The sequence below is a fragment of the Arachis duranensis genome, chromosome 1, assembly GCF_000817695.3.
Source record: "Arachis duranensis cultivar V14167 chromosome 1, aradu.V14167.gnm2.J7QH, whole genome shotgun sequence".
In the NCBI taxonomy this organism is placed as follows: Eukaryota; Viridiplantae; Streptophyta; class Magnoliopsida; order Fabales; family Fabaceae; genus Arachis; species Arachis duranensis.
Genome location: NC_029772.3, coordinates 1,183,734 through 1,195,410, shown reverse-complemented (window position 1 = coordinate 1,195,410; position 11,677 = coordinate 1,183,734). Strand labels below are relative to the sequence as shown.

Here is an 11,677-nt window from a genome sequence, read left to right as displayed (position 1 = left end):
AATATATATAATCGATTAAATTGTGTTATTTTTATCAAAATTAGACTAAAAAAATTAATTTAACTGAAAAAATAGCAAATCAAATCTTGAACTGGTCTAAATTAATATTATTTTTATAGAAAATAACTACAATATGAATTTAGAGTTTTCAAAATATATATATATATATATATATAAAATAGGGTGAGAATTTCTCTCCACAAATTGATGAGAAAATTCTCTATATACTAAAGGGTCTTGCATGCATCACCATATTTGCGTAGGATGGCTAGGTATCCCACACATGAATCAACATTGGTCTTCAACTCTTCATGCACATGATTCGCTATATTTCATGTCTATCCAAACACATGGCCAAACCTTGAAGCCTTATCTTCCTTAAAACACTCTATATTCACAAAACACCGTCCATTTATAGTCACAATGTTTTCTCCCGGAGCTAATTAATGTGTGCATATATATATATACCTCTAAGACGAATTATTTTCATTTCAAACAAAACAGCAAGGAATATATATAAATAGTAAAGAGAAGTTAAAGATGGCAGCCGCAACCACAAAGCTTTTCGTGTTGGTGTTGTTTCTAGCAATGTGTGTGGGCATGTGTAGACCATGGGGTGAGAAAGTGGCTGAAGGTACCAAAGAAACCGCCGTGGAAGCCAAGGATAGTGCCGCCGCCGCCGCCGAAAAGGCCAAGGAAAAGACTGAATCGGCTGCTACTTGGGCTTATGACAAAATCAAAAGGTACAACTACATTTGTTTCAAGAGCAGTTCCAAGCATACATTATTTTTATTTATAAGAGTTCAAAACTATATTGAAAAATAAGATTCAGTGGATATTGTTTTTCTAAAAAGTAAAACATGCATACAAGTCTTTCTGTTAGATTGTTTTTCGTTGAAAACGTTATAAGCTAGCACATGCCAAAGAAATTATGATGTCATAATCTCAATTATCAACGCCAGTGTATGATATTAATTTAACAACGAGTTATAACTCAAATGGCACAGTCTCTCCATATCCATTTAAAAGTTGCGGGTTCGAGTATATAATTAAATGCACATCTAAAATTATTTTACACTGTTATTATATCAAAATTAATTTTTTAAAAATACTAATATTCCAACAATTTTAGTCGATGATCTCAATTATAATCAACGACTAAAATTACTGAAATATCGGTATTCCTACTATACCTGAAAATTTTCTAATTTGTATCATTATATTGTTGAATTATTTACAACTTTTGGGGCAGTGGTTTGAGAATGAAGAGTAATGAGGCACAAAAACAGCAGAACATACATGATGATCAAGTGCAGAAAAGGTTAAGCAGTGAAAAAGCCAAAATAGCACAGAACTCAAAGATTGAAGCTAAAGAAGCAGCCTCCAATGCCACGGAAAAAGTTAAATCTGCAGCATCGGGTGAGTGTCTTTAAGATCAAACAAGAAATTATGCCAAGAATTAATTATTATATATAAAACATCAAAGCCCTAATTAGAAGTTCAGTATTATTTATGGAAAAATTGATGAGTGTGTGTTGTGTAGATGCATCCCAGTACGCTTCAGAAACGGCATCAAGTGCGTCAAAGAAAGTAAAAGGCGCAGCGGCATATGGAAAAGATAAAGCCGCAGGCGCAGTGGCATATGGAAAAGACAAAACCGCAGGCGCTGTGGAATACGGAAAAGATAAAGCCTCTGGTGCGTACGCAGCAACTAAGAAGCAAGCAAACAAAGCCTCCAATGCTATCGGAGAAACCGTTATGACCGCTAAAGACAAAACATCAGCCACTTATGACCAAGCTAAAAGATAGCCTTAGTAATTAGGGCATCGCTGTAGTGTTGGATATTTTAGGACCGAATTTGGATACTCTAAATTTTAGATAGCCTTAGTAATTTTGGATAAAGTGGGATTTTTCACCATCGAATATTTTTTTTTATATTTTTTTTTGTTCCACTTATGAAATAAATGGTGATAGATCATATTTTACCTTCTAAAGTAAAATTAAAAATTTAGAGAATCCAAATCCTTTAGGACCCTATTATGTATTAAGTGTACATGTACAATCAATTTTATGTAAAGTTAATAATTAAAAAATTTAAATAATTTGATTAATTTAACTAATTTTATTTAATGGCTTTTAACTATCAATTTTACATAAAGTTGACTGTATCTGAATTTTTAACTAAGTGTATATGCAAAAAAATAAAAATCAATAACTTTAAAAAAATTATGGCAATTAGGACTGGTTGTAGCTTCAAAACAAGTACTTTAAATTTATAAATTTTTACATAATTGACTGATTTGGTCAATATTATTTGCACTTTTTTTGTAAGAGTAATGATCAATTATAAAATACTCAAGCAATTGAAATTATAAACATGATTGTTTTTTATGAACTTGAGACAAGTAAAAGAGCAAAGTAAATGGACATTTTGTAAAGAGTTGCATATATTAGATGGAGCTATTATTTTAATAACTCTAATTGCAGCTTGATAAAAATGTTTTTTGTTGTAAGTACTATTCTTAAAATATTATTGGAGATGGAGCAACTTATTTATAAAAAGACATTGTTTATAGTGTTAGTAAAGTATTATTCTGATTTGAATTTATTTTGATCTTACATCTGATGGAAATTGTGGAAATGGCTAATATTCCTTTTTAAGCATCACATACAACAATGATTTTAAGAAGTTTTGAATTCAATGACATCTCATTTTGACACATCAAAGTTACTTTTTTGGCAGTTAATGATAATTGATGGTGCAATTTGATTTGTAATGTTAAACAATTTCAATAAAATGTTATCATTGTTAGTCTGTTAATTATGCGCTTAAAGACACCAACGCACGTCCACATGTCAGCTTTTCATTCGTTGGTCAACGTAACAATAGTTACAGCTAGCCATTAAAATTGTAGCCACCAAAGATACAACCAACTTGGTTATTAATGTTAAGAACAAAAAAAATTGCCGCTATTTTTAGTCAGATTTTATAATAAATTATCTTAAATCCTCAAAGAAGTGCCGATCACAATTTTAGGATCTTGAATCATTAAAGAAGTGCCGATCACAATTTCAGCAAAATTAATTGTAAGTTATAATTTTTAAAAATCATTTAAATTTTGTCATGAGTCCTTATAAATTTTTCTTTTCTTGAACATGAATTACTTCTTTTGAAGTTCTAACTACAAGATTATGAGATTGATGTGCCAAATTTTGTCAAAGATGTTGCAACATTTTTGAGTTATAGATGATATTAAAAGAAACATGAAAATAAAAATCTTATCACTTAGTTGACAGATAGATATACATTATTTTGATTATGAATTTTATGGTGTCTATAATAAATTTGAATATTTAATAATTATTTATTTTTATACTTTTAAAAGTAAATATTAATTTTTAATTTTTTTTAGTAAATTAGATAAATATTTTTAGATACCATAACAATTACCTATTTTGATTCTTTTAATATCAACAACAACAATAACAACAAGAGCTTTCTCATAATAAAAATGATCAAAACAAAACAATAAAATAAAGTGAGTTCCTTGCAGATAACTTAGTTATTTATACTGAGAAAGAGTTTGCTGCTATTTTTAGTTAGATTCTATAATTAATGACCTTGAGTTACTAAAAACGTGTGGATCACATTTTCGACAAAACCAATTGTAAAGTCTTTAAAAATCATTCAAGTTTTGCCATGAGTCCTTATAATTTTTTCTCTTTTACTTTCATAGGCTATGATATGTCTTAATGCAAATTATTTATCTTGCCAAAAAAAAAAAATTAAATGCTATATTACAAACTACAATGTTAATATTTGAAGTTAGTTAGTCACCAAAAATATTTGAAGTTAGTTGTTATAAAATTTTTACAAAATTAAATGCATTTATTATGCTTAGTTAGATATTTTGATAACTAAATATTTATTTTATTTTTATGAATTTAATTTTAATATATTTACAGCATAAAACATTTTATACCGTCATTCACTTATATTCGTTTTTTTAATGATTATATAAATAATAAATATAAAAAGTAACTATTTTTATTGATATAATGCTATTTAGTTGAATATATGTGTAAAATTATTTTATATTGATATTATATTAAAATTAAATCTATTTTTATATATTGTTAATTTTGTTTTAATAACCGTATATTATTGTTTATATTATATTAATAATAAGAATAAATGACCATTTGTATTCATAAAAGATGAAAACACTGACATATATATTCCATATTAAATCAAAATTAAATTTAAACCGGTACAAGATGTCTTCTATATGACAAAAATACTCTATCTTTAGAGAGTTGAAATGCTACGTAGAGTACTTTTCTCACACAGAAAACATGTTACAGGATACAAGTTTAATTTCAATCTAACGGTGAATATATATGTCATTGTTTTCATCTTTTATAAGCATAAATGGTCATTTATTATTAATAGTAATTATTATCCCTAAGGAGTCTAGCTCCGCCCCCTGATTACTAGTTCTTAATATTGAAATATGTTAATCCTATATTTACGTGTGAGAATATAAAATTCATGACCGAAACTGAAGAGTGTTATAATAATTAAAAATAATTGAGAAATAAGTGAAAACAATGGTCCATAATTGGACGTGACATCCACCAGTTAATTAATCACGTAACTTAATCTATTAATGCATTATTATTACATTATTTCCCTTGATGCGTGCGAATAGCAGAACAGGTGCCATATCCCTCGTGAGGCTTTCAGGTTTGATTACCAAATGTAGCATCAAACACGCGACAATTATTGAAGCTTCAGAATTGAGATTCAGACCCCCACACAAAATAACTAACAACAATAATTATAATAATAATAATCCACCACTTGAGAGTGAGATAAGCATGATTGAATGAGTAGTGCACGCACTTCACTCCCTCACCACATCAACAACGCAAAATCTAAACCAATCCAAACATTTTATATTTTCCCAACAAATTCCTAGCTTCGATTCCCAAAGCAGACAAAATTCACTTGAAACATCTTGTCCTCTTGTTCAAATCTGACGAACAACAACAACAATTTCTGACTTGTCAATTAATCACAGCTCAGCAGTGAGCTGCTACCAGTCAAGACTGACATCTCTTTTCTGTGTGACATTTTCACGAACACGTAGAACGCAAGAGGAAGAGGAGGGGGTTCTGTTCTGAACCAGCAGCGAAAAGATGAGTTTCAGGGATGAGGAAGCGGTTGGGAGGGACCTTCAGAAACCGTTCCTCCACACGGGGAGCTGGTACAAGATGGGTTCAAGGACGTCCAGCACCATGGGCTCATCTGCACAGGTCATGCGCGACGGTGCCGTTTCGGTCCTTTTCTGCGTTCTCGTCGCCGCCTTGGGTCCCATCCAATTCGGTTTCACGGTTTGCCTCCGTTCTCTTTGTTTCGATCTTTACCCAACGCTCGTTTATTATCTTGATTATCGTTATTTTGATGAATTGGGTTTGTTTCTTTATTGGGCATAGTGTGGGTATTCTTCGCCAACGCAGGAAGCCATAATCAAAGATCTAAAGCTCTCACTTTCCGAGGTTTAGTTTTTTATTTTTTATTTATTTATGGTTGGATTTGGTTGAGTTACTCTTTTTCTTGGAGTTTACGTTGGATCTTTTGGGTGCAGTTCTCAGTGTTTGGATCTCTGTCCAACGTGGGTGCCATGGTTGGAGCTATTGCAAGTGGTCAGATAGCAGAGTATATTGGTCGCAAAGGGGTAATTACTTTTAGAATTTAATTTTGATTCTCTCTCAATTTAAAAATAATTTTATGCATGCATAGGTAACGCCAGTTGAACAAAAATAACTATTTTTTACATAGATTCTGTGAATGATTATTCAAAAAAACAAATGTGGCTATACGATTGGGTAAATTTTAAACCACCATTTTGATGCCCACAAGATTTTAGTTTCAACAAAATATCCTCAGAATGAAATAAAGGTACCCATGACCCCTTAAAAATCATAAAAGTTTGATAAGCTTTACCAATGGGGCCACAGGCAGGATTACCTTTGCCTCATTTATCTAGCTATTTTGTGGGAATTAGAATCTTTTGGATGCCAAATATTAGTTTGCCCTTTTTCGCCCTTTCCTTTTTGGTCTAATCTGAGCTGCTTTGAAGGAATAACTATGAATGTGATCGGAGTGGTGATGGTTTTTGCATGTTTTGAATGATGTTTCAGTCATTGATGATTGCTGCAATACCGAATATAATCGGGTGGCTCGCCATTTCTTTTGCCAAAGTAGGTGCTATCAAGTACTAGTATGTTGCCTTTTGAGTACTAATATTCACACTTCCTCATCTGTTATTTGTAACCCATTTGTTGCCTGATGCATTGTATTTCTATTTTGTTGCTTCCAATAGGATTCCTCGTTTTTATTTATGGGGAGATTATTGGAAGGTTTTGGCGTTGGGATTATATCTTATGTGGTAAAATTAGTTTCTCCCTTATGTCACTCATTTGTTGGGTTGGACTTACAGAGTTAACCTAGTCTATCTGATACTATTTAGGTGCCTGTTTATATAGCTGAGATAGCACCTCAAAACATGCGAGGCAGCCTTGGATCAGTTAACCAGGTACTAAGCCTACACTCACTTTTGGTTTCTGCTTTAATTTCCTAATTTTAGTTTATAATAGTGCCACAATTTTTTCTAATCTCCAATTTCTTCTCAAGAATTGGTAAAAAGTAGTAGTGATTAGGAAATCAAAACAAAGCTACATACATACTTTGTTTCCTTTTCATTGTATTTGAAATTAAGATTTCTCATTCATGTAATATATTTTTTGGCATAGCTATCTGTTACGATTGGAATAATGCTGGCATATCTGCTTGGCCTTTTTGTCAACTGGAGAGTGCTTGCAATTTTAGGTAAAATCCTAATTATTTATTGATTCGATGTTTGTCGATGGAGATATGGAACTCTTAATAACCTTAGTTAACTACGTATCACATTTAAGTTTTACTGAAAGGAACACAAGGAACATGTTTGGTGTTTGTGCGTACATAGGTCAAATTTGTATGACAATAGAATATTATGTCTATCTGTACTAAAAAAATGTGTGTATTTTACCTATAGCTGCTCTTAAAAAGTGGAAAGTTATTTCATATTGAAGTTAAGCAAGAGGTTCTGAACATTTGAAAGAGCATCCATGCGATGGCCTAATCATACACATCAAACTTAAGGCTCATAAAACAGAATGCTCTAATGACAATATTATAATCACGATTTTGAGTAACTTTCCTGCTTAACATCAAACAATTGACAGAACAATACATACTTAGGACTTGGTTTGAAATATTAGTCTGCAGATCAAACCATTACATAGTTTCTGCAACTGATATAATAACAATATACCTTGTTCTATCCTATTTCAGGAATTTTGCCTTGTACAGTATTAATTCCCGGATTATTTTTCATACCAGAATCTCCCCGATGGTTGGTATGATCATATGTTTACAAGATATCTTGAACCTTCAACTTCGTTAATATGCTCATATCTTAAGTAAAATGTTTGTAAGACATTCTGCTATTTGCTGATTTTCTCTCTTCGTTTCTCCCTTTCTTTCAATTATCCTTCCTTTGTTGGTTGGACTTGGGGAAGTATAGGCCAAGATGGGGATGACAGATGAGTTTGAAACTTCTTTGCAAGTACTTCGAGGATTTGATACTGATATATCTCTTGAAGTACAAGAAATTAAGGTATTTCACTCATGTTGTTTTGTGACTTTTGCTAACCAAGTCACTTGCATGAGAATAAGCATCAAAGTTCTGTTATAGAATAGTTTAATAACATGTGTTAACAACCATAAACTGATTATCAATATGCTTTCTATAGAGATCTGTGGCATCATCAGGAAAAAGAGTAACAATACGGTTTGCAGATCTCAAGAGGAAAAGATATTGGTTCCCTTTAACGGTACACTTTTATCTCTTTCTAGTTTCAAGCTTATACACTGTATCATAACTAGCATTTCCTTTGTTATTTATATGAAAACTCACCTGCAAACTTTTGCTAACCTGGCAACTCCAGATTGGAATTGGATTACTTGCACTTCAGCAATTGAGCGGTATCAATGGAGTTTTGTTTTATGCAACGATCATCTTTCAGAATGCAGGTAACTTATCAATTGTTAAGTTAACTTTCATCATCATTATTATTATTATTATTATTTGGGGGCAGGGTGATGCTGGTCGGAGTTTAGGAAAGAGAGAATAACGAAGATTTGAATAAGTTTTATCACGGATATTTCAAATAAGTTTTAATCTTCATCCATGTGGAGATGTTAACGTGACAATACTAGGATCAAAATTGAAATATATTTGAAATGTTATGAATGAAATTGAGACAAATAAAACATAAAAAACATACTTATCACTACAAATTATTTTATTATAAATAAGAGTTTTCCTAAGGATATACTACAAATAAAATTTTTTGATGGAATAAAAATGTAAATTTTTCTCTTTCGTACTCTTGATCAATGTCTTTAGCGCACTCTTTAGCTAAATCCTATAAATAGGTATTTGTAAAATGATTTTTTAAGAAAGAATATTTAGTTATTAATAATTATCAAAAATAAAATATGTAACTATATTATTACTAATTTAATATCAAGAAAGAGAATATTTAACTTTAATTAATGAGTGTTGCATTTAATTACTAAAGTAGACATTATTGTTAAGTTCAAACACCAAGTACAATAAGGCGAGAGACATTTCATAAGTCTTGGAATTGGTAATTCTTATGTTGTCTTTAAGAATTGAGGAAACTCATCGTTTGCATAAAATTGATATGTGGACTATGGAATCATAATTACAACCCTATACGAAACTGGAAACATGAAAGTTGGAATTGAAGAGCCCAATGCCAATTCTAAACTCTAATCCAATGCTTAATTTGAGATAAAAAACAAGATGTTATTGTGGGGGTCACCAATTGCGATTCCAATTCTAAACTCTAATCCCATTCTAAACTCTGAGCTATGGTTTGAATGGATTGAGATTTGAGATGGTAGATATAGGATGGAAATGGTACCCCTACAAGGCAGTAATCTCCAGTTATTTGTATTATATTTCATAATCATGTGAGCTTTTTTGATTGTGATAATAGTCATTAAATGAAAAGGAATATGAAGGTAGTTGTCCTGTTCTATAATTTACAGTAATTATATATTTTTCATTAGTTTGCATTTCCGCACATGGTAATAGTAATTATTTTGAGGTCCTAAACAAGCTTTGGATTTATCAAGGTAGCACTTGTGTTGGTATTTGACCTCAGTATTGTAACAGGAATTCAATCCAGCAGTGCTGCTACAGTTGGACTTGGAGCTATTCAGGTTTGGACAATAAAGCATCGAGTACATAACGGATTTCATGCTAATATAATATAGAGTTCCGTTCTCATAATCATCTTTTCTTTTCCAGGTCATAGCAACTGGAATCACTACATGGCTGGTGGACAAAAGTGGAAGAAGACTACTTCTAATTGTGAGTATTAAGCAAAATTGATTTTCTGTAAGACTTATCTTACTAAATAATGTATATGGAGTTCTATAATATTGAGATTGGTCTTCTCTTCTGCAGATATCGTCATCTCTAATGACAGTTAGTCTTCTCGTTGTTTCTGTAGCGTTCTATCTGGAGGTAGGTAATGGTAATTAACAGCTTGATTCAATTTCCATGCCTTAGCTATGCTTCTAACTGGTATATTTCAATGATACCAGGGAGTTGTATCTGCAGATTCTCATCTGCAAAACATTTTGGCAACTGTTTCTGTTGTTGGACTTGTGGTACGATATTGGATCTTGTTGGCTGAACAAGTTATTTATTTATTTATTTCCGTGATCTATGAAATTTAGCATTCAACACTTTGAGCAACTGCTTCTTTGTAGGTTATGGTAATTGGGTTCTCCCTAGGGCTGGGACCAATCCCATGGCTTATAATGTCAGAGGTATTTACTTTAATTACTCAAAACAAAAAGTACTCTACAAGGTCACGGGTTTGATACCACATAAATCCCTCACACTCTATCCTGGGGTGCATGTGTGTGATATAGACCAAAAAATTAAGGCCAATACATAGGATACTGAGAGTAGGCATATTTGGTGGTGAGACCATACTTTATTTAAACAAAAAGTGGTGCGACTCGCATAACTTGTCATTCATTCTTATCCTCTCTGTATTCGCTACACATTTTTTTTCTGTACAAGAGTAGGCTCCAAAAATTAAAAATACTTGAAAGTATTCCTACTTCTTGACATGGAATTAATGGTCGCTGACCTGCAGTCAATGCATAATCTGTTTCTTGTTTTTCAGATACTTCCAGTGAATATAAAGAGCCTTGCTGGTAGTGTAGCCACCATGACAAACTGGTTGACTGCATGGGGGATCACAATGACGGCGAACTTGCTTTTGAGTTGGAGTAGCGGAGGTGTGTTACGCTCACACGTGTGCATGTTTCCATGTTTAATGTCTACTCTCCCATGTCTTGCTTGCTGACTGTTGACTTTTTACAGGAACATTCGCAATTTACATGGTGGTAACTGCCTTCACCGTTTTCTTTACGGCATTGTGGGTACCCGAGACCAAGGGAAGAACATTAGAAGAAATTCAGTCTTCCTTTAGATAGATGTGTACTGTGGAGAGAACATGGGGCGGTAGTGTGTATTCATTGAAAATTATATTTTGTTGAGCATAATGTATTTCTGTAGCCCTGTGGAATCATCGTCATGTATTATGTTAGTTGTTTCAAAGGGAAAGATTTGCTCATCCATTTGTCTCTTTTGTGAAATAAGTGTACTAGCTGCTTTTACACATACACTATAACTTGAAGTCCTTCCACATAACGATGGTCGTCAAGGTGCTTGTCCGAAAGCAAACAATCATATCTAATGAAGGTGCCACGAGTGAGTAGGTTCTTATTGGCCTTCCTAAGGGATGTCATGTTTGTAATGAGAGGCCAGTTTGGGTGCCAAGTGTTGGGGACTTAGGTTATGTAGGGTAGTTAGGTCCTCATGATATGTTGTGTTTTCTTTTTTTTAAGATCGGATAGATTTGACAGCTTTCAATCCCAGGCATTATACGCTCTCACACCATACTCACCCATACAATATTAATAATTCTATCCACTACTTAATATCAGCCAAATTTTGAACTCGGATGATGCACAGAAGATGACTACGAGATCAAGACTTTGCGAGCGATATGTAGTGTTCTTTCTCTTGTGATCCCATTAGGTTACTAGTTTTGATGGATTTTAGTATTGGTAAGGAAAAAAAAGTGCTGATGGTTCGGATTAGAGAAAAGAAAAAGAGCAAAGAGAAAAAAAAGTTGAAATGCAATGAAATTTATGCGGTTTTTCCTTGTAATAGTAAATTTATGAGTTTGTTTGGATGCAAGAGCTAAATAAAATAATAGTAGTAGTATTATTTATCAAATATATTATACAACTGTTTTACAAATTTGTTATACAAGCAGTTTTAATTTGCCATCATAACTGAAGGCATTTTCATCTCCATCATTCTCCCTCAAGTTGAAAGCACTTGAATCCTGTTCAGATTTTTCCTCAAGTTGGAAGCATTTGAAACCTGTCCAGAGATGAAAACACTATCATCTTCATTATCCTCCCTTAAACTATAGTTGACCATAG

The 11,677-nt window shown here is 32.4% G+C and overlaps 2 protein-coding genes across 2 annotated transcripts; both read left to right on the top strand.

Moving 5' to 3' along the window:
- Positions 1-540: 540 nt before the first annotated feature.
- LOC107485971 (late embryogenesis abundant protein 29-like) lies at positions 541-1,809 on the top strand. Its single transcript, XM_016106547.3, has 3 exons — positions 541-743; positions 1,253-1,419; positions 1,544-1,809. The coding sequence occupies exons 1-3, from the start codon at positions 541-543 to the stop codon at positions 1,807-1,809; spliced, it is 636 nt and encodes a 211-aa protein (XP_015962033.1).
- Positions 1,810-4,777: 2,968 nt separating this feature from the next.
- LOC107475642 (sugar transporter ERD6-like 6) lies at positions 4,778-11,118 on the top strand. Its single transcript, XM_016095326.3, has 18 exons — positions 4,778-5,397; positions 5,500-5,562; positions 5,652-5,741; positions 6,208-6,267; positions 6,390-6,455; positions 6,537-6,602; positions 6,820-6,895; positions 7,403-7,467; positions 7,635-7,727; positions 7,864-7,944; positions 8,059-8,143; positions 9,318-9,364; positions 9,453-9,515; positions 9,612-9,671; positions 9,752-9,817; positions 9,920-9,979; positions 10,345-10,459; positions 10,545-11,118. The coding sequence occupies exons 1-18, from the start codon at positions 5,203-5,205 to the stop codon at positions 10,655-10,657; spliced, it is 1,464 nt and encodes a 487-aa protein (XP_015950812.1). The 5' UTR covers positions 4,778-5,202; the 3' UTR covers positions 10,658-11,118.
- Positions 11,119-11,677: the final 559 nt, after the last annotated feature.